The sequence below is a fragment of the Aquarana catesbeiana genome, linkage group LG03 (genome assembly GCF_042186555.1).
Source record: "Aquarana catesbeiana isolate 2022-GZ linkage group LG03, ASM4218655v1, whole genome shotgun sequence".
NCBI classification, from domain to species: domain Eukaryota; kingdom Metazoa; phylum Chordata; class Amphibia; order Anura; family Ranidae; genus Aquarana; species Aquarana catesbeiana.
Genome location: NC_133326.1, coordinates 549,622,515 through 549,646,345, shown reverse-complemented (window position 1 = coordinate 549,646,345; position 23,831 = coordinate 549,622,515). Strand labels below are relative to the sequence as shown.

Below are 23,831 nucleotides of genomic sequence, written 5' to 3'. Positions count from 1 at the left end.
ATATATATATATATATATTTGCTCACTACTCAGTCATACACCAGGATTCAGCAAAAATGCAACTCCTGTTTTGCAGAGTGATTACAAAAATAACAAGTGTACCAGTTTTGGGATTTACATTGATATTCTCCTTGTTTCTGTAGACATTCAGAAGTGGCATTCATGCAGTGAAGGATTCTGGGGAACAAGGAATGGTCAACATAGTGGTCAACATGTTGGAAAGTTTCTTGCTTTTCATTGGCACTAAGCATTAGTCTGTCATAAACCTTCACCTGGTTTGCTGCATGCAAACCTCAACTACACATTTTATTTAGATAAAGCCATCCAAATGGCAGTAGAATCTAAAAGCAGATACAGTGCCTTGAAAAAGTATTCATACCCCATGAAAATTTTTGTCATGTTACAACCAAAAACGTAAATGTATTTTATTGGGATTTTATGTGATAGACCAACACAAAGTGGCACATAATTATGAAGTGGAAGGAAAATGATAAATAGTTTTCAATTTTTTTTACAAATAAATATCTGAAAAGCGTGGCGTGCATTTATATTCAGCCACCTTTACTCTGATACCCTTAACTAAAATCTAGTGGAACCAATTGTCTTCAGAAGTCACCTAATTAGTAAATAGAGTCCACCCATGTGTTATTTAATCTCAGTATAAATACAGTTGTTCTGTGAAGCCCTTGGAGGTTTGTTAGAGACCCTTAGTGAACAAACAGCATTATGAAGGCCAAGGAACACACCAGACAGGTCAGGGATGATGTTGTGGAGAAGTTTAAAGCAAGGTTAGGTTATAAAAAAATATCCCAAGCTTTGAACATCTCATGGAGCACTGTTCAATCCATCATCTGAAAATGGAAAGAGTATGGCACAACTGCAAACCTACCAAGACATGGCCGTCCACCTAAACTGACAGGCTGGGCAAGGAGAGCATTTATCAGAGAAACAGCCAAGATGCCCATGGTAACTCTGGAGAAGCTGCAGAGATCTACAGCCCAGGTGTCAGAATCTGTCCACAGGACAACTATTAGTCGTGCACTCCACAAATCTGGCCTTTATGGATGAGTGGCAAGAAGAAAGCCATTGTTGAAAGAAAGCCAAAAGAAGTACTGTTTGCGAGAAGCCATGTAGGGGACACAGCAAACATGTGCAAGAAGGTGCTCTGGTCAGATGAGACCAAAATGGAACTTTTTGGCCTAAAAGCAAAACGAAAAAACACTGCACATCACCCTGAACACACCATCCCCACTGTTAAACATGGTGGTGGCAGCATCATGTTGTGAGGATGCTTTTCTTCAGCAGGGACAGGGAAGCTGGTCAGAGTTGATGGGAAGATGGATGGAGCCAAATACAGGGCAATCTTAGAAGAAAACCTGTTAGAGTCTGCAAAAGACTTGAGACTGGGGCAGATGTTCACCTTCCAGCAGGACAACGACCCTAAACATACAGCCAGAGCTACAATGGAATGGTTTAGATCAAAGCCTATTCATGTGTTAAAATGGCCCAATCAAAGTCCAGACCTAAATCTAATCGAGAATCTGTGGCAAGACTTGAAAATTAATGTTCACAGACGCTCTCCATCCAATCTGACAGAGCTTGAGCTATTTTGCAAAGAAGAATGGGCAAAAATTTCTATCTCTAGATGTGCAAAGCTGGTAGAGACATCCCCAAAAAGATTTTTAGCTGTAATTGCAGCGAAAGGTGGTTCTACAAAGTATTGACTCAGGGGGACTGAATACAAAATGCACGCCACACTTTTCAAATATTTATTTGTAAAAAATGTTGAAAACGATTTATCATTTTCCTTCCACTTCACAATTATGTGCCACTTTGTGTTGGTCTATAACAGGGGTATCCAAACTGCAGCCCGAGGGCCAGATATGGCCCTTTGCTAGCCGTTATCTTCCCCTTGGGGCACTATTCCTCCCACTGACACCAACAATGGGGCAATATTTCTCACGATGGGATACTATTCCTCTTACTATTAGGGGCACTACTCCTCCTATTGACCACCAACCCTGAGGCTATATTTATTCTTACTGATGCTGGGTCCGGATATTTTCTGCCCCCGCTGGTCACAATCCAGGTCCTCTTAAAGTCTTAAGGACAATAAACTGGCCCTTTGTTTAAAAAGTTTGGAGACCTCTGGTCTATAACATACATTCCCAATAAAATACATTTATGTTTTTAGTTGTAACATGACAAAATGTGAAAAATTTCAAGGGGCGTGAATACTTTTTCAAGGCACTGTATCTGTGGTGTTCTTTTTTTTTTTTTTGCACAAGGCTGACATCAAGGATGTTTGCCCAATGTATAAAGTTGTACATTTGTCTATAATGTTAATCCATGTTTATGTCATGATCGTTATACAATCCTGGCTCCACTTGGAGGGTGTGAGAAAGTGTCCTTGAGCCCCATGGGTGCTAGATGCTCCCCAATTTCTAGCACCTATGTGCTTGAAGCTTAAGGGACATGTCACATGAGCAAAATTGTTGCCAGTGACTTTGCTAAACCATCTACCTCCTTCTATGGTGTTGCTCAGTTGCTGGGTGGACAGCAAGATGTTGTTCAATTGCTGTTCCTCATGTAGGAAATGCGATTTTGCAGCATTCTGGAACAGCAAGAAAGTGATGCTCATGTGAATGTTGTTGGTGCACCTTGGTGATTACGTAAATATGACATCAACCAGGGGTTGCCAGAGATGGATGAGAAGATAGAGTGGTGAGAATGGCTATGACACTTGCCTGATGGGGGAAGATCAGGACCACACACACAGAGATCTTCCAGCAGGTCGAAAATTCTCCCTGTGCAATAACAGCTCCCATCAGCCACCAATTCCAAGTACTGATTGAAACTGGGGGCATCATTTGTAGTAATTGGCCTGTTTATGGCCACCTTTTGGCTGATCTTTTTTTTTTTTTTGCTCGGGTTGAAGCTGATGATGCTTCACCTGTTAGAAAATTCCTTTAGAGCGTAAGTGCTTTGTTAGCAAAGTAAATGCAGCTGCTGAACCAGCAACAGAGCATTCAGCTGACATAACATAATACGGAGGCATGAATTGCCCTGTGCATGTTATATAGGAGGGAGCTGCAGAAATCTCTCATACAGCCTTAATCTGGAATGACATTTCCATATACTGAAAACAAAACACAATGGGCCTGATAAACAATCAGTGATGCAACATTAAAATAGCGCAGATTGCTACATTTTTTCTAATGCTACAATCAATGATATACAATGCATGTTCTTGTGGAATACGACATAAATAAGAGTCACTATTTGTGCGACATACAGTTAAAAAGACTATATATATTTTGGGCACATAAAATAAGCGCATTAATGTGCCAGGCAGTAGATGGTGCAGGGATCCTTATAAACTATGGTCACTGCATCATAATAGGTCCTTTGTTGCAGCTTGCTACTTTTTTGCAACAATTTTGTACACAGAGGTTGATTTACTAAAGGCAAATAGACTGTGCCTTTTGCAAAAGCAGTTGCTCCAGAGCTTAGTAAATGAGCAGAATAAGCAGAAGCTCTTCTGACTTCCATCATCCAATTATGCGCCAGCAAAAATGCTGTTTTTTTTATTTTCCTTGCATGTGATTGGGTATTCCTTGCAAAGTGAAGTTTTACCTCATTTACTAAGTTCCCTGGAGCAACTACTCTTGCAAAGTGCACAGTCTATTTGCCTTTAAATCAACCTCATAATGTCACAATCTTCATTTTGCACCAGCAATAGTTTATCGCCAGCCCCTATGTCACTCCAGCATGTAGTAGAAATGTTGGCAGATGAAACAAGGACTTGCATTGGGAGACCAGATACTGCTGGAAGTGCACCGGACATGAAGATCCATACGGTGACTGTAGCTCTGCAATTTTAAATTGAGTTGATTTAAAGCTCAACTCCTTAGGTAAAAAAACACCAGTTAATCCCATTATGGATTTATAAGAAAATGGATAATAGTATTTGTACACAATTAGCAATAGTGCTCACATTTGTCTTAATATCAGACTCCTGCAGTCACCTGGGAAGAGTGACAGGCAGCACTCAAAGTTTGAAAAGCTTGATTGCTTTGCATAGTGCTGTTGCTTACAGGAGGGTAGAGTGCAGTGATGGCCTCATCAGTGTGCTGCAGCCCCGTCCAATCACAGGCTGTGACCAGGCTGTAGTGGTAACTGCAGTATAGTGTGAAGCGAGGGCCAACCTGGTTGTGCTGTCTGGCCACAAGACTCGTTGAGAAGAAAAAAATATTTAACAGTTATTATTGGAGTTTACACAAATATTTCGGTTGTGTATTTAGTGTTTTTCTGGGGTCCAGCTTTAGATGGCCGGGGATCTTTGAGGGCAGTTGGGCTTGCATGCCAACACGCTTGCCCAAAAGGTTTCATCTAGCCACTGTGTTCAGGATTCATTAAATAAAGCAGGCCATAGATTGATGATTTTTTTTTTTTTTTTTTTGATCAGCCAGCGCAATCCCCCATCCACCCATTCAAGGAGGATTAAAAAATCCTCCTCACTGTGCTATTGTATTCTGACAGTGGGACAACTCTGCTGTCAGAATACACCGAATAGTGCTGCAGGCTGCATGTGCTGATTAAAAGAAAAATTTACAACATTCCCTTTCAAAAGAAGCTGATCAACTTTTCTCTAGCAGGAACCGCCATAAATGCATTGAAATTTGGTTGGTTCCTGCTGAACCGGCCAAATTTCGATCTATCTATGGCCAGCTTAACACTGTAAGGCCCCATACAGTAAGGCCCCATGCAGACTGGGCTGACAGCCGCTGTGGCTGGATGATGCACAGAGCAGTACTAATGTCCATCTCTGGCCAGCTTTAGGATTGGACAGATCCCAGGAGCCAGGTAGCCAATGCCCTAGTGCACCAAACTTTTGAGTTTTTTTCTAGTTGTCAATAGAACTGGCTCCGAGAAAAGTCCTGCTGGCTCCTGGTTTGGACAGACTGACTCCTGAACTCCATATTAATTTGTCCACCCTTAGGTTGGGTCAAATGTTCCCAGTCAGTCGTGTGCTAAACTCATAGACTTGTGATCATCTATGCAAGACTACAATCTTATGCCTGTGCTTAACTTTGGTTTACAGCCTACAGACAGTCCTCCCCTGCATGAGATCTTGTACAAACACTCCATATCTATAGGTAGAACAGTTTCACATCAAAGCAGCTTTAAAAAAAAATTCTTGCAGTGTTTTTGTCTCTCTAATTACAAGCTGAGTGTTTTAAGTAGCACAAACACAAAATCAGATTTGTCCAAGTAATGGCCCTTCAAGCTTGTCTTTGTCACTTTATCAAGCTGCACCAAATGTTGGGAAAGAGTGACAAGGTCAGGAATGTCACATCTCCTCCACTGGCCATAAAGCAGGACACAACTAACAAATACAATCTCACCTAGGGGTCCAGAGCCCCCTACACTCTCACTGTAATAAAGAGGTCATAAACTGGCTATCACACCTCCAGCATAGCACAAATGTTCTGTTCCTGTCCTGGCTGGGGGTGGGGGGTGTTTACTCTCCCCCCTCCTCTGGCTTTTATGGTCCTACATTTCTTTGTTTATGCCTTGTGCTGTTGTTGTGGCACTTCCTCTCTTTTTAGCTGCCCCCCCCCCAAATAACTGCAGACCCCCCCCCCCCTACATTCCTGTTTGTCCTACCTGGGACCCTTCATTACTTTTAATGTGTTTGACTTTTGGGGACGAATAAGGCACAATAAACTTAGGCTGGCCATACATTATACACATTTCTTTTAGATTTACCTAAACCCTATAATATGAGGTCAAACCTAAACACTTTCAATTTGTATGCAATCAGGCAGGCCCTTGCACTGCATAGTTGAAGGTATATCTATAGCAGCCCATACATGAGGTTGTAGGAAAGAAATTCGATGATTCCCCCATGAACACAGACAGTGTTGACAGGGGAATTCTCCTGCCAAGTCCTTGGCAGGAGGGGTTGAAGACAGTGGTTATTGCTAGGGGCTATACCAGCTGCAAGCAATAATCGCATGTAAGCTCCAGCAGGCTGGTTGTACCATTGATCAACTTGGTACATTCAGCCTGCCCATACATGGTTCGAACCTCAGCCACCTTCTTTAAGTCTTTATAGCTTGGCTTGTGGTATGTACAATTTACTCTTTGCTATGGTGTTTTTTTATTGTTGAGCTATGCAGTGTTGCTAAAGTTCAATGTATTTTCATGTGTTAAGTAGGGCTGCAACTAACGATTATTTTCATAATCGATTAGTTGGCCGATTATTGTTTCGATTAATTGGTTAAAAACCTTAAAAAAAAAAAAAAAAGTGTGGTGTATAATTTAGTTAATATGTAAAGTTTAAAAAAAAAGGCAATTTATTCTTTAACATCTCTATGCAGTGGTAATTATAAATAACCAACTATATGGTTGGAGAGCAAAATATCGAATCCACTCTGAGAATAAGACAGAGATATACTGTATATATACTATTAGTGGAGAGATATACTGTATATGCTATTAGAGGAGAGCTAAGAACGTTCGTTCGATTTTCTAATTAGTGGGGTCAAATCGACATTCATTTTCAACCACAGTGAAGGGAACATTTTGAAATAATAGAAAACTTCTTGGTCAAAGGAATTTTCAGACAGTGTATGTGGTTTTCGATCAGAAATTACAATTATTTTAAAAACAGAATGTTAAAAACAAGTGAAAATTTCAAACATTCTTTCATTCAGCGAATGTACAAAGATTTTTCGTCTGAATATTTAGTCTGAAAATTGATCCGTGTGGCCAGCATAAGGCTCGGTACACACCTATGCAGTTTGCTTTTTATCTGTTTCTGCAGTGCTTTTTGCTGTGCGTTTTGATTTTTGTGCACGTGATTTTGTTGCGATTTGCGTTTTTGCATTTTTTTGGGCCAATTTGTTGTTGGGCAGATTATAAAACACAAAATGCTGCAAAAACGCATTACATGCATTTCTGCAGCTTCTCCATTGAAGTATATTGAACCAAAAAAGCACTGTTTTGCATTTAAAAAAAAGTCCCTGACACTTTCCAAATACGCAGCGGCTGAAAAAAGCATAGATGTGAACGTGTCCCATAGGAAACCATGTAAATGAACTGTAGTGCTTTTCTGCAAAAAGCACCAAAAAACACATAGATGTGAACCAGGTCTAAGACGTTTATTAACATAATGGGGTTAAAAAAACTAAAATTAGCCCTTTATAGTACAAAAAATGCAGATAATCACTACTGTAAGGGGTTCAATTTTTTGCTGTAGAACTGTGAAAGTAATAGTTACAGTAGTGATTCTTTGCTCTTTTTGTACTATAAAGGGCTCATTTTAGTTTTTTTTTTAACCACATTATGTTACTGGCCGATTAATCGATTATATAAATAGTAATCGATTAATTTCATAATCGATTAGTTGACGATTAATCGATTAGTTGTTTCAGCCCTGGTGCTATTCATTTTGTGGGCTCATTCACACCATCAGCTTTGGGCTGTGTTGGGGAGCGTTGTCCAATGTAGTCCTAATGTCAGAACAAGACAATGGGGATTGTTTACGAAAGGCAAATCCACTTTGCACTACAAGTGCACTTGAAAGTGCAGTTGCTGTAGATCCGAGGGGGACATGCAAGAAAAATAAAAAAACAGCATTTTGGCTTGCACATGATTGGATGATAAAAAATCAGCAGAGCTTCCCCTCATTTCAGATCTACCCCTCAGATTTACCGGGACTGCACTTCCAAGTGCACTTGTAGTGCAAAGTGGATTTGCCTTTCGTAAATAACCCCCAATGCGCCTTATGTCCTATGGCTTGAGTGCACACCACGCACTGCTTTGCACTTGCACTTTTGTGCAGTGGGGGTTATTTACTAAAGGCAAATCCACTTTGCAATACAAGTGCACTTGGAAGTGCAGTCGCTGTAGATCTGAGGGGGACATGCAAGGAAAATAAAAAACAGCATTTTAGCTTGTACATGATTGGATGATAAAATCAGCAGAGCTTCCCCTCATTTCAGATCTACCCCTCAGATTTACAGTGACTGCACTTCCAAGTGCACTTGTAGTGCAAAGTGGATAAGTCCTGATTTAAAAAAAAAAAAAAGAGAGAAAAAAAACAAGTACTGCAGTGTGTTTGAACTACAGCATTGCATCAAAGAACAGAACAAGTTTATGCCGCAAAACATAATACATGCATTATGCACACAATAACTGGTGTTTTGAGGCTTTGTAAATGATCCCTTAACAGGCTCTCAATGTTTCTTAGCACACACACAAAATGTATAAACGCACAACAACACTACGTTTAAAAATGTGTAGTATGCTATAGTGCAGGTGCTTTTTTTCTTTTTACTTTACAGTATGGGTGGGCTCATGCACGTTTGAATGTTTGCACATGAATACGCCATTGTTTTTAATGCTGCTAATTCCCATAATGTATATGCAAAGCTTTGACATGCATTGGCCAAAAAAAAGTCACGTCTATTTTTTTATCTGTTGATGTGTCATTATGAGAATAGAAATGCATGTGAACGCACCATCAAGCACATTAAAAACGCGCCTCAAACACGTTCTGCAAAGCATGCACATCCATGTGAATCCAGCCTCAGTGTGCGTTGGGCTGCCTGTAAGTACATGGCAGGATAACTGAAATGGTGCTAGAGGATACTTGCATCTTTGGGGTGTGGACATTAGAGTGAAAAATTTCAAATTGTGATGTGTGTTGCAGTAGTGTGCATTTTTACAACACACAAATGAGAATTTGTCCTTTAGGCCCGCTCACAGCTGCAGTACAGCTCAGCATATGGTGTGTTGCTGTGCGCTGTTTTGTTGAAAATGCTGCAGGTATGTATTTTTTATGCATTGGGGCAGGGGTGTCTTAATGCAGTACACCTTAACACACTAAAAATTGTGCCTTATTGTGCATACAAGTGTAAAGGGTCTTTCCTTTTAGACTTGTGTGTTGTGGTAACGCATGCAGCATTGCACATTACATGCAATGCAGTTCTTCTTGAATGGCAACCCAATGCACTAAGGCAATGCATATGTTGCAGTGTGTCACAGGGTGGTAATTTTGTGGCGCATATGATTTTTGGAATTTTTTTTGCGTTGGCAGCCCATTATTTTCAAAGGCTGCCTTAATACAATGAATGTTAACATGCAACATAATGGGGTTGATTTACTAAAGGCAAATCCACTTTAAGTGCACTTGTAAGTGTAGTCGCTGTAGATCGCTGTAGATCTGAGGGGAAGCTCTGAAATGAGGTGAAGCTCTGCTGATTTTATCATCCAATCATGCGCAAGCTAAAATGCTATTTTTTATTTCCCTTGCATGTCCTCCTAGGATCTACAGCGACCTTACTTCCAAGTGCACTTTCAGTGCACTTTTAGGTGCACTTGCAGTGCACTTGTACTGCAAAGTGGACTTGCCTTTAGTAAATAACACCCAATGCACCTTAACACGCCACAAAAATGCAAATGGCTCCTTAAACTTTTATAAATATCTCTCTGTTTACCATTGACCCTGAGCACAACCAGCGATTATTTCATTTGTACACAATCCCACAGCTTTCGTGCTGCCTTTTCTATAACAAAAACACCTTGAGAGCTCCCATAGGGAGTTACTTGGATTGGTACAAATGATGCTCAATTAACTCTCATCACTTGCAGGCATCATGCCGTGTAGGGACCTCTGTCCTATCTTAGCAGTCCTTTGAATAAGCAGATCCCCATCTTATTATTTGATGTGTGATCTCAGTGAACTGACTTCTGTCCTATTCCCTAGATGTAAGACCCCCTGTGTGTATCCTAATTGCTGAGTTCCTATGTGAGGAAGCTGAGGCTTTAATGTGGAAATGGCCGAGGTGTCTTTGAACAGAAGTGGCGTTGGCAGAAAATAAACCCTTGTGTAACTCTTCTTTCTCTTTTCCTTCAACTCTTCCACATTGTTCTTCCACTTCCACTGAATATCAAATAGAGACCCTCAAGTGTTCTATTCAGTGCGTTGTATTGTTCTTCACACTTGTCTTGTCCTTACTGCAAACAGGACAGGAGTTTGTCACCCGAGCTTGGCTCACTTATTGCTACCACTGTGGAGAATTGCAGACTTTTATTTTCTTAGCCTAATATAGTCACTACGCTGAAAATTCTGAACTAAACCTTTGCTCACTGCTATACACCCTTAAATATCTCTAGCAAAGCTTTGCAAGAAAAAAAAATAGGGACTCTTGCATACATTACAATGCGTGTTCAAACTGACCAACTGCATCAAAGTAATCCCTCTCTGGCCAGTCCCTACTCTACTCTGCAAAATGCCAAATACTTAGTTTTAGCATATTTTAGTGGACATATAGTGCCAGTATGGGAAGACAGGCCGTTAGAGGAGAGCTTCAGGCTCCATTTCTATTGCATAGTGCAGCTCAGTGACCAGATCTGAGTCTGTAGCCTTTCTCCAACGGTGTCTGTCTCCCCTATATTGGCACTACATATCAACAGTTTGTTGCCTTAATGCCTTGGGGTGCCATTTAAAATCAAATGCTTGAAAATGCCACTTACAACTGCACACATGCTGTGCTTTGCAGTCATGGCAAAAATCAAGCAGCATTTTGGCAGGTGTTGCCTTCGCCGAACGCAACTGACGTAGGTCTATGGGGCCACCTAGCAACTGCCCCATGCAATGCACATGATTGTGCCACAGTAGTGTGGCATTTAAAGGGTTAAATCAGGCAACATATCACCTCCTCACTGCCCCCCTAAATGTCTCTGAGAAGTGATCCGGGTGTGGATCGCTTTTCAGAGAAGTGGTAATCCTTGCTGCACATCTGAATGAGCTCTAAGACATAGAAAGTGAGAACCAGCAGGTGGTGGGGTGAATTTGCTAAAGCCAAATAGACGGTACACTTTGCAAGTGCAGTTGCACTCATTTTCCCTAGAGCTTAGTAAATGTGGTAAAGCTCTGCTGATTTACATCATCCAATCATGTGCAAGGAAAAATATTCATGTTTCACCCATTTTTAGGGTATAACATAAAACTTGGTCCGTGCGCACATTCAAACCGAATCCCCCCCCTCCCCCCCCCCCCACACACACACACTCACAAACTAACAGGAATGGAGGATATACCCACTGGTGTTCCACTGATTGTATTTGCACGGCCTAACAAAAAAATACATGGAAAATTGTTTCATATATTATTTTATTTTTAAGCCCAGGTTCACACTGAGCTGCAGGAATGAAGCCGTGCGAGTTGAGCTGAACTCGCACGATTTCACTCCTGCATGTCAGTCCCAATTTCAGCGGCGATTTCACAGACATCTGTGCGGGTTTCTGCACAGATATCAATGGAAATCATAAGCTGAAATCGCAAAAAGTAGTACAAAAACTAATTTTTGAAATCGGTGCGGTGCCGCAAATGCGATTAGGAAGGTGCCATTGCAGGCAATTGCCGCCGATTTGACATGTCAAATTGCACCAGTGTGAACCAGGGCTCATTCTCCTTTACCTGTACACTCAAATACCAACTCTGTGTGGCTACAAATAGCAAGGTTTCGATTATCTTTAAGCCACATAGCACCACCTGCTGGTTCTCACTAGGTACTGCACCAGATGTGAGTTTGTGCTCCTTGTGCTAATGACCTTCATCCTTTTTACTCACTTGTAACATGAATATTTACCACCCTTCTTTAAAAAAAAAAAAAAAAAAAAATATATATATATATATATATATATATATATATATATATATATATATATATATATATATATGTATATATATATTGGGGGGGAGCACTTTTACGAAAAATAGGGGTCAATTCACTAACATGGTCAATTCACTAACATATCCACTGCTACTATGTTATATACAGAATTTTACTTTTTTTTTTTTTCAATTTGCTAATTTTTTTATCTCAAACATTAGGTAACATTACTCTTTAGAGGTTATGTATGTAATATTAACATTTGTACAACATATGTAAAAAAACTGGAACAAAAAACGTGTTTTCACTTCTTAAAGTATACCTTAAAACCAATGTTGGAAGGTGCATGGAAGGATTAGACCCCCAGTCAGGTTTTTATTGCTGTTTTTGTCTCTGCTGGGGAGATTCATCCTCTTATTTGTCATGGGGACCGCTGACACTGAGACAGAAAGTGATGGGAAATACTAACTTCTAGCTGTCACCAGGACAGGAATAGAGGGGAAATCTAATAGTGATGCCTGTTAGATCTTTCATCACTTTGGAGAGATTTCCTCTCACTTCTTGTTATATTGCCTGGACAGGAAATGGAGGAAATTTTCTCATAGGATACACAGGCAGCAAATAAAACTTGCAGTCATTCAACTTCTAAAACAACATTAAAGCTGAGCTCCAGCTTTCCTTTCAGTCTTTGCACAGTTGTACAGGGTCATTTCCTGCACTTACTCTGATTTCACTGCACACTGTGAGCTCCTCACAATGTCCATTAGAAGCTGCAGCAAGTCATACAGAGCCAGACAAGTTCATTTCCTAGGACATCCAGCATCATCTAGCTCAGGGGTCAGCAACCTTTTTCCACTTAAGGGCCAGATTCAATGTATATAAATGCATGGAGGGCTGAATTCACCTGCTAATAAATGAAGATAATAATAATCCTAACATAGTAATAATAACAGTACAAGTTTACCTCACTTTAAGGTGCTTCACTAAGACAAAGCCAGTTCACCCTGAGGGAGCATGTGGCTGGGGATTCAGATTTTACTGCCCCCTCCCTCATCCTGGCACCCAGCCCAGCCAGCCAGCATTGTCTGGAGATGGGGTCCTGTCCCCAGGTGAGAAGGGATTCTTGTCCCCAGGTGTGATGGGTTCCCTGTCCTCAAGGGTGATGGGTTCCTTAATAGGGTCTCCCCTATTGCAGTATTTCCTGTACCCCATAGCAGTGTCCTCTGTCCCCCTTCACATCACTCCCATAGTGTCCCTGCCCCCCTCCCCCCATAGCAAGTTTCTTGTGCCCCCAAAGCTGTGTCCTCTGTCCCCTGCAACCCCCCCCCCCCCACTGTAGTGTCCTCTGTTACCACCCATAGTGTCCTCTGTTACCACCCATAGTGTCCTCTGTACCCCCCATAGTGTCCTCTGTACCCCCCATAGTGTCCTCTGTTACCCCCCATAGTGTCCTCTGTACCCCCCATAGTGTTCTCTGTACCCCCATAGTGTTCTCTGTCCCCACCATAGTGTCCTCTGTCCCCACTATAGTCTCCCCTGTCCCCACTATAGTGTCCCCTGTCCCCACCATGGTGTCCTCTGTACCCCCAATAGTGTCTTCTGTACCCCCTATAGTATCCTCTGTCCCCATAGTGTCCTCTGTTACCCCCCATAGTGTCCTCTGTACCCCCCATAGTGTTCTCTGTCCCCACCATAGTGTCCTCTGTCCCCACTATAGTCTCCCCTGTCCCCACTATAGTGTCCCCTGTCCCCACCATGGTGTCCTCTGTACCCCCAATAGTGTCTTCTGTACCCCCTATAGTATCCTCTGTCCCCATAGTGTCCTCTGTCCCCACCATAGTGTCCTTTGTCCCCGCCATAGTGTCCTTTGTCCCTGCCATAGTGTCCTCTGTCCCCGCCATAGTGTTCTCTGTCCCCACCATAGTGTCCTCTGTCCCCACCATAGTGTCCTTTGTCCCCGCCATAGTGTCCTCTGTCCCAGCCATAGTGTCCTCTGTCCCAGCCATAGTGTTCTCTGTCCCCACCATAGTGTTCTCTGTCCCCACAATAGTGTTCTCTGTCCCCACCGTAGTGTCCTCTGTACCCCCCGTAGTGTCCTCTGTACCCCCCGTAGTGTCCTCTGTACCCCCCCGTAGTGTCCTCTGTACCCCCCCATAGTGTCCTCTGTACCCCCCATAGTGTCCTCTGTCCCTACCATAGTGTCCTCTGTCCCAACCATAGTGCTCTTCTGTACCCCCCATAGTGTCCTCTGTCCCCCCATAGTGTCCTCTGTGTATGTCCTGCCATAGAAAAGCACAGAGACCCAGTGTCAACATCACTGGGTCCTAGATAAGGTACTTAATGAAAAGAAAAAGGTTTTATTTAACGACTTAAGGACCGCTCGCTGCAGATATACTGCATGTATGTAGTTTCATGTAATAGATACTGTGGGCGTGCGCACGCCTGCGGCGCGGAGCGGGAGACGATGCACAGGTCCGGCGTATGTCATTAGATGTCATTAGCATGTTGATGAAGGGGGAAGAAAGGTACCAGGGTAGCCTATCATGAGTAGATTAACCGCTTCAGCCCTAGAAGATTTTACCCCCTTCCTGACCAGAGCACTTTTTGCGATTCGGCACTGTGTCGCTTTAACTGACAATTGTGCGGTCGTGCAACGTTGCACCCAAACAAAATTGACGTCCTTTTTTTCCCACAATTAGAGCTTTCTTTTGGTGGTATCTGATCACCTCTGCGATTTTTATTTTTTGCACTATAAACATAAAAAGAGCTTCAATTTTGAAAAAAACGCAATATTTTTTACTTTTTGCTATAATAAATATCCCCCAAAAATATATAAAAAAACTATTTTTTCCTCAGTTTAGGCCGATATGTATTATTCTACATATTTTTGGTAAAAAAATCGCAATAAGCGAATATTGATTGGTTTGCGCAGGGAATAATGTTATGGCATTTTTATTATTAATTTATTTTTTATTAGTTATTGGCGGTGATCTGCGATTTTTATTGTTACTGCGACATTATGGTGGATACATCTTTTGACACCATTTTGGGACCATTGTCATTTATACAGCAATCAGTGCTATAAAAATGCACTGATTACTGTGTAAATGACACTGGCAGGGAAGGGGTTAAACACTAGGGGGCGATCAAGGGGTTAAGTGTGTCCTAGGGAGAGATTCTAACTGTGGGGGGGTGGGCTACAACTCACATGACAGCGATCACTACTCCCGATGACAGGGAGCAGTGATCTCTGTCATATCACAAGACAGAACGGGGAAATACCTTGCTTACATAGGCACTTTCTCATTCTGTGGCTCCATGACACGATCGCCGGGAGGCCGATGGACATCGAGTCCACGGGTCCCACGTGCATGGTCACAATGTACACGGCGGGTGTGCGTGCCCGCTAACCCCGCCAATTAAAGGGGACGTACATGTATGCCCATTTGCCCACCGCTGCCATTGTGCTGACGTATATCAGCGTGCAGCGGTTGGCAAGTGGTTAAACTTCAGCTTTAAAGTGTCACTAAACTCACATCATAAAAAAACTATCAATAAATTGTGTATTACATGCTGTTCATACTCACTTAGTCACTATGAGATTTGTTTTCTGTATTCTGCAAAAAACCTGGTTGATCCTGCTGCTTTCTATCTTTCACCTTCTGTTCATGTCCCCAATTCAGCTAGAGGTCTTTCAGCTGTGGTGGCAACTCTGCACATGCTCAGTTTTCAATGAGTTTCTAGGCTGAGCATTTCCTCCCTATCACATCTGAGCAGCCCATGTGAATATAGAGTCACACATATGGACGTATGCACAGTGGTAAATGACAGCCCACTCCCTCCCTCCTCCTTCATGCCCACTAGCCAGCTAAACACAATAGGGGTGGGATATATACATGTAGATTAATGAGGGCTTCACCTCCCTCTTATTCTAAGACACAGGCTGGAGGAGCGTGACACAGCCTGTGACTGGCAGAAATCCACCGACTTCGTGTTATTTCCAGAAAATAATAAATATTTGATTTCAAATTTATATTTTGAATGGCAATTTAAAACAGCTAATTGATATTAATTATTTATTTTTACTCTGTATTCCAAAGACTGTTTTTTTTTGTTGTTTTTTTAATATGTGACCAGCAGCAGAGGACTAGAAGCTCCTCCTGCTTACGTTTCCCTGCAGACAGGCTGGGAAAGAGCTGGGTCATATGACAGCTGTATATTGATTAGGAAAAAGGTAATTAGACTTTTTTTTTTTTTTAAACAATTACAGTGCCATCATCCACATACAGAAATAGAAGAAGAAACAATGTAAATTAAAGCAGTAGTAAACCGCAGTTGTTGAAAAAAAAAATCCCTGCAAGGCCATGTCATAATGTGCTAGTATGCATCACATACTAGCACATTATGAGAGACTTACCTTAGAACGAAGCCCTCCAGCGCCACGCTGTCACCGCTGAGAGGGCTGACATCTTCCCCCGGTCTTCCTTTTGGGCTACATGAGTGGCTGAGGGTGCGATGATGTCACTCCTGTACATCCACGTGGGAGCCACCATTTACAGTACAAGCTCTAAAGGTCCGGCACTGTAAGCCGGATCTTCACAGCTCATGCGCCGGTACTGTCACCGGCTGCATGCACTCTGAATATCTCCTAAACTGTGCAAGTATAGGAGATATTCACAGTACCTACAGGTAAGCCTTACTATAGGTTTGCCTGCAGGTACAAGTGGTAGAACTGAGTTTACTACCACTTTAAACAGTGTGTGTTTAGTATCACTTTAACCACTTGCCAACCAGCTCACGCCGATATACATCGGCAAAGTGGCACGGGTGTGCAAAATCACATACCCATACGTGGCTGCGTCATCGGCGACTAGGGGGTGCCTGTGCAGCCGGGAGCATGCCCGTGGGTCCTGCAGACTTGATGTCTGCCGGTGGCTCGTGATCGTGACACGGAGAGGCAGAACGGGGAGATGCCTATGTAAACAAGGCATTTCCCTGTTCTGCCTAGCAACATGACAGGGATCTATTGCTCCCAGTGACCGGGAGCAGTGATCTCTGTCATGTTCTAGTAAGCCCATCTCCCCTACTGTTAGAACATGCCCAGGGAACGCACTTAACCCCTTGATCGCCCCCCTAGTGTTTAACCCCTTCCCTGCCAGTGACATTTACCCAGTAATTAGTGCATTTTTATAGCACCGATCGCTATATAAATGCCAATGGTCCCAAAATAGTGTCAAAAGTGTCTGATCTGTCCGGTGCAATGTCGAAGTCACAATAAAAATCGCAGATCACCGACATTACTAATAAAAAAATAATAATTATAAAAATGCCATAAATCTATCCCCTATTTTTTAGACGCGATAACTTTTGCGCAAACCAATCAGTAGACGCTTATTGTGATTTTTTTTTTTTTTACCAAAAATATATAGAAGAATACATATCAGCCTAAACTGAGGAAGAAATTTTTTTTTTATATATATTTTGTTTGGGATATTTATTATAGCAAAAAGTAAAAAATATTGCTTTTTTTTTCAAAATGTTCGCTCTTTTTTTGTTTATAGCGCAAAAAATTAAAGCCACAGAGGTGATCAGATACCACCAAAAGAAAGCTCTATTTGTGGGGAAAAAAGGACGTAAATTTTGTTAGGGTACAACATCGCACGACCGCGCAATTGTCAGTTAAAGCGACGCAGTGTCGTATCGCAAAAAAAGGGCTTGGTCAGGAAGGGGGTAAATCCTTCCAGGGCTGAAGCGGTTAAGCTTTACATGTATTTTAGGGAAGCTTACATTTATATTGTACATATATATATATATATATATATATATATATATATATATACTTGTAATTGTATATTTATAGTGAAAAATCAAGCTACAATATGTCCAGCTTTGTTAACTTAAATGACAATCTATTTCCTTTTCCTAATCCGTTGTCATTTTCTTTTCTCTAGGCTGTGTATAAGTTGGCTGATGTGGCCTGCAAGTGTCATGGCGTTTCGGGTTCCTGTAGCCTGAAGACCTGTTGGCTTCAGTTGGCTGACTTCCGCAAAGTAGGCGAATATCTGAAGGAGAAATATGACAGCGCAGCAGCCATGAGACTAAACAAGCGCAGCAAACTGGAACAGGTCAATCAGCGCTTTAATGCTCCCACTGCGGATGATCTCGTCTATCTAGACCCCAGCCCAGACTACTGCCTGCGCAACGAGACCACAGGCTCCCTTGGCACGCAGGGTCGGCTCTGCAACAAGACCTCAGAGGGTATGGATGGGTGTGAACTGATGTGCTGCGGGCGGGGTTACGACCAGTTCAAGACGATGCAGGTTGAGCGCTGCCACTGCAAGTTTCACTGGTGCTGCTTCGTCAAATGCAAGAAATGCACGGAAATTGTAGACCAGTATGTGTGCAAATAACACAGAGCTTGCAAGCGACTTGTGCTTCTCTGTGCTGCTCCTAAGCCACCCTTCCCCACAACAACCACGCTCCGCCGTGCCCTCATCTCCTTCCCCAGCACAAAAACAGAGGCAGATATATATGTATAGAGTATAAAAGTAAATATATATATGTAGATATATATTTTTATATGTGTATAAAGGAAAGGAACTACATGAAAAGGATTTTGATTATGAGGGATGGACAACACACAGCGGCAATCTTTAAGGACATCGCACATGCGATAATGCAGACCATTGGCTGTCCACAGCTGATAAATTGGAAGAGTCTGGAATCCGCGAGGAGTGACTGGGTTGGCTCAGGGAGACGTGACGTTGGCCATCATGATAATTCCCTTACCAGCACTTGTCTTGGAGATTGATCCAAAAAAAGGAAAGGACCCAAAAACCCAATAGATCTCATTGGGGGCTCAACAGACTGATCCACCCATCCCAAAGAACTGATTGACCAGTAGGTCAAAACGAGCAAATGGGATGCATCTTTTAGCCAAAAAAAGGGAAATGGTCATCTGATTGAACGCATTATTGTGGATTGAAATCCCCTCTATTGGGGCTCATTTCCATGCCCTGTTGGTGGAAACCATAAACCACCTTCCATCGTTGTAGAAGCCGTTCTAAACTGTTGCACTATACACTGATGTGGAGTATTTGTACATGCATTTATTTCAACTGATTTCAACACCTTCAAATCTTTTTGCAGCAAGCGTCATTTAACAATAAATGTGCCTATCACCACCTTTCTGTTTCCATCCGACTGTCATCCGATCTGATCCACCGGACAGATAGAGAATGGATCCCCTTCTGTCTGTTTTTAGCAGACAGGGTTGGATGTCAGCAGTTGTCAACAGACGCATGTCCCCATTGACATCCGCCGCTCCATAGAGAGCAATGGATGGTTTGATCGGGTGAGTCTGAAAAACTGACAGGCAGACCCGATTGGTCCATCCATGTGAAAGGGGCCTTAGAGATTTCCACTCTCCCCAGCAGAACACAAACAGCAAAAAAAAAAAAAAAATGGATAGGGGTTTTAACCATTCCCTAGTGTATCCAAAACACTATTTAAATATAAATATTGGGTGGGAGAACTTGTTGCAAAATCTGGCACAATCCCCCAAAAAAGTCATAAATTATAAAATAATTGCTCCCATGTCACTCCAACAGGGAGACTATGGAAAATGCAATTTTAGAATGCCCCAAAAAATTTTATGGGCACTCTAACATCTCCTTTTTCTATAGTCTCCTTGCTGGAGTGACATGGGACAATTATTTTATAATTTATGACTTTCATTTAAATATATTTATCAGTAGCCGCAAAGGATATAAATCTACATTGTGTGCATTAAATATCTTTGCAAACTCAGATAATATCTTCTAAAAGTAGCAATGACTTCACCACTGTAGATGTATAGCCAGGGCAGCGAGCAGAGCTGTGGGAGGAGATCATTAGGCCCCACACAGGCTACCTGCTGGGAGCTACAGGAGGGGGCAGAGACAAGTAACCCTATACAAGGAGAGAGCAGCAGTGGACACAGTTGTCCACACGGGGTTTTCTTAACTGAAAATGAACCACCTGGTTCTCTTGTCAGAAGCACCGCTGCTCTTCTTACCAGTCCCTCTGACTGTGCTGCCCCGCTCTCCTGGTTCTCTCAGCTGTTAGTTGCAGCTCCCTGCTGCACAGGCCCACTCCTGGCCCCCTGGTTGAGACCTCCTGTCTCTTGACTCTTGGCTGGCGCACCTCTGGCCCCTGGTTGAGACCTCCTGTCTTTTCTCCTTGGTAACACCTCTTTTCTCCAATATGTGAGCTGTCTCCAAACTGGGAGCCCTGAGCTATCTTAGGTTCCGTTCACACTTGTGCGACTTAAGGTTTTGACTTGTGAGACCTCAAGTTGCAGGACGTGTGAAATGTCATGTATCTTTATGAGAGCCATTCCAATTGACACTATTGAGGTTGCTGCAACTTCAGAAAAGGTTTCTGCACTACTTTCATCCAACTTTGACACAACTTCAATGCCAGAGAGTGTAAAAGTCTTATTAAGGTCACTTCAAAGTCAAACTCCAAAGTTGCACTGAAAATTAAGCCTCCATTCACACTTGTATGACTCCAGAGTCATGTGACTTTGGACTGCAACTTTGATGTAACTTTAAAACAACTTTGACAGAACTTTGGATGGGTGCTACTTGGATGCGACTTGTCTCTCTGCAAAGTCGGACCCACTGTTGCATGTAAAACATTCAGATATGACCTTCATGCAACTGTTGAGGGTTAACATTTAAGTTTATGGCCCTCAAGTTGCATGAAAGTCAGACCAATGTAGTGCATGAACTACTTTGAAGTCACTGCAACTTTAGGTCGCACATATACGAATGGTTATCACTGGAAACACAGAGTGCGACTTGTCATGCGACTTTTATGTCCAAAGTCACAAGACAAAGTCGCACAGGTATGAATGGGGTGTCAGGCTTGAGTATATAACAACCCTGCACACCTGTGTACTCAGACAGGCTGCAGGCCTCCAGTAAAATCTGGACACAGGATTGAAGGTTCCATCCCACCCAAGACACTTTGGAACCTTCATGGCCCCAATCCAGGTTTACAGAATCCAAGGAGAGCCAAAAACAGCTTTCTCTGCTCAGAAACTAGTCTGATTGGAACCTCCCATTAAGCCTTAATGCAAATCCTGTGTCATTTTCTCCTACATTTACACAGTGGCAGGACCTTGCACTGTCACACAGGACACAACACATTTTACATATGTTTTCATTTTCATCATTTCATTTCTCTATTTTGTGGGCTGTGTATGTGCTGGTTGGAAATATGAACATGTCACTTGAAAAATTAACTCATTAAAATGTATATTGCGTTTGTAGTGCATTTTCAGTGCGTTTTCATACATTGCCATTGATTGTAATGTAATGCACGCAGGATTTTTCGGAAACGCAACAAACTGATGTGAACAGCTTCGTAGGTGAAAATGGAAACTAGTTTTTTCATGCGCTTTTAGCGCAATGTATTCCTGCATTGTAGTGTTCATATGGCATAAATGGACCCTTACATATTTTTTTTTGTTTTACCTGTTGATGCTGCCAGTAGATCTGTTAATTTAACATTTCCTTCAACAAGGTGACAACACTGTTTTTTTTAGTGAAACTGCACAGCATCGTTGTCACTCTGTGGACAGGGTAGTCTTGAATGGACATGTAGTTTTAAATGGAATTTAGGTAAGTGACAAACAAATAAAATCCTAAGGCTCGGTTCACACAGGGGCAACACGATTTCAGCGCGACTTTGTACGGCGACTTCAACGCGGCTTCAACGCGACTTCAGCGCGACTTCAGCGCGACTTTAGCAAATTACAACGCGACTTCAAGTCGCCTCCAGGACAGGCGACTTCGGCTGTGGCCAATCACAGGACAATCATCTCTCTGGGAGGGAGGGGTTTGCCTGGGCAAACAAAATTTTTTGCCTGCAAAGTCGCTTGACTTTAGAGAGAGATCCGACTTGGAGGCGACTTCCATTGATTTCTATGGTACAGGTCGCCTACCAAGTCGGATCCAAGTAGTACAGGGAGTACGCTCTGAAGTCGGAGCAACTTCAGTAGTGTCTATTAAGACGCTCCCATTCACTGTCATGTGAATCTCTTTCTGGGGCGACTTGGGGCGACTTGAGGGGCGACAAGTCGGATCCCAAGTCGTCCCAGTGTGAACCGAGCCTTACTCCAGCTAACAAAGCAGTTAAAGCAACAGGTTTTTTTTTATTCTAAACTATATTACCAAAAGCTGACCATTGTAATCACCTCCAGCAGTGTTATATGGTTTGTTTTAATACCTGTAACTGCCACGTTTGTTGGACTGCTTGGCCTAGTCCAGGAAGGAAAAAAAAGAATGGATCTACTGGGGTAAGGGGAAGCGAGAAAAAGTGAAAATAACTGTGTTAATGCTACCAACAGACTACATCATACTGTATATGTCAGTTTTTTTTTTTTTTTTTTGGCTGAAGTTCCTTAACCGCTTGAAGACCAACCGCCATCATTATACTGTGGCAGGTTGGCTCTCCTGCGCGAATCGCCGTAGGTGTACGTCGGCCACTTTACGAGCGATAAGGGCGCGCGCGTGTCGCAATGTCTGCTGGCCACCCGTGATGGCTCCACAGAGAGCCAGAACGGGGATCTGTCAATGTAAACAGACTGATCCCCCGTTCTGACAGGGGAGTAGTGATTAGGAACAGCAATCTCTCTCTCTCTCTCTCTCTCTCTCTCTCTCTCTCTCTCTCTCTCTCTCTCGTCCTATCCCCCCAAAGTTAGAAACACTTAGAAGGGAACACATTTAACCCCTTGATCACCCCCTAGTGTTAACCCCTTCCCTGCCAGTGACATTTACACAGTAATCAGTGCATATTTTTAGCACTGATCACTGTATAAATGTCAGTGGTCCCAAAAAAGTGTCTGATCTGTCCACCACAATGTCGCAGTCCTGCTAAGAATCGCAGATCGCCGCCATTACTAGTATAAAAATAAATTTTAATGCCATAAATCTATCCCCTATTTTGTAGACACTATAACTTTTGCGCAGACCAATCAATTTACACTTATTGCAATGTTTTTTACCAAAAATATGTAGAATACATATTGGCCTAAACTGATGATGGGTTTTTTTTGGATATTTATTATAGTATAAAGTAAAAAATGTTTTTTTTTTCAGAATTGTCACTCTTTTTTTGTTTATAGGGCAAAAAATAAAAACTGCAGAGGTGATCAAATACCATTAAAAGAAAGCTCTATTTGTGGGAAAAAAGGACATCAATTTTGTTTGGGTACAACGTCGCACAACCGCGCAATTGTCAGTTAAAGCGACGCCGTGCCGTATCGCAAAAAAATGGCCTAGTCATTAAGGGAGCAAATCCTTCCAGCCCTGAAGTGGTTAAACCCCAACTGCCATTTGTTCTACAGCCTAATTTCCTAATGCTACTATAGAAACACAGCAATGTGACACTTCCAAATACACTAAAACTTTTATTGCTGAATCATTTACAGCATCTACCTCCCTTACTTTTATTCTTTATTGTACATTATGTTTCTGCATTTTTTTTTAAAGGTTTTACTTTAACAATGTTCCCAGCATGCCCCACTGCTGTTGTGATTCTTTTGTAATTTTTTTAGGTTTGCTATTTATTTTAATTAAGTTTTGTGTTTTTATATATATAAATATATAATTATTCATCGCTGGTCATCTAGTCAGACATCAACAATGCAACAGGTTGTGTACATATTCCATGGTTCTATAATGTGTCTCTGTGTCTCATTTGGGGGTGCGTCAGACCCAACAAGGGGGAGACCAGAAGGACTGGGAAAAACATCAGTTTTGTACAGATCTTCTCTCCGCTTTGTTTGATGATAATGTATCTTGGAAATTTTATGACAAAAAAAAAGAAAATATGTAAACATATTCTGTGGTTTTTGTTGTCTGTTGTTTTTGGGACGTAGATCACAGTACACAACACACTGATACAAGTTTTTACTAAAAACTAATAATGATATAAAATGTTTCTATACAAGTAACAGCAAGAAACTAAGGTGTTGATTTATAAACAATTTGCCATGTTAAGGCCGGTTCACACCAGAACATGGTGCAGGAAAGGCGTGTTCCTTGCGTGTTTCCGGCACTGTGTTCAAAGCGCACTGGTTTTGTGATCTGC

At 42.1% G+C, this 23,831-nt stretch overlaps 1 protein-coding gene across 1 annotated transcript in view; it reads left to right on the top strand.

Moving 5' to 3' along the window:
* The window catches only part of WNT5B (Wnt family member 5B), a 203,012-nt gene extending 179,515 nt beyond the window's left edge, over nt 1-23,497 (top strand). The window contains exon 5 of the mRNA XM_073621601.1: nt 17,642-23,497. Coding sequence (XP_073477702.1) covers nt 17,642-18,100 — 459 coding nt within the window. The 3' untranslated portion in view covers nt 18,101-23,497. The remainder of the gene's footprint in view (nt 1-17,641) is intronic.
* The last annotated feature ends 334 nt before the right edge of the window (nt 23,498-23,831 follow it).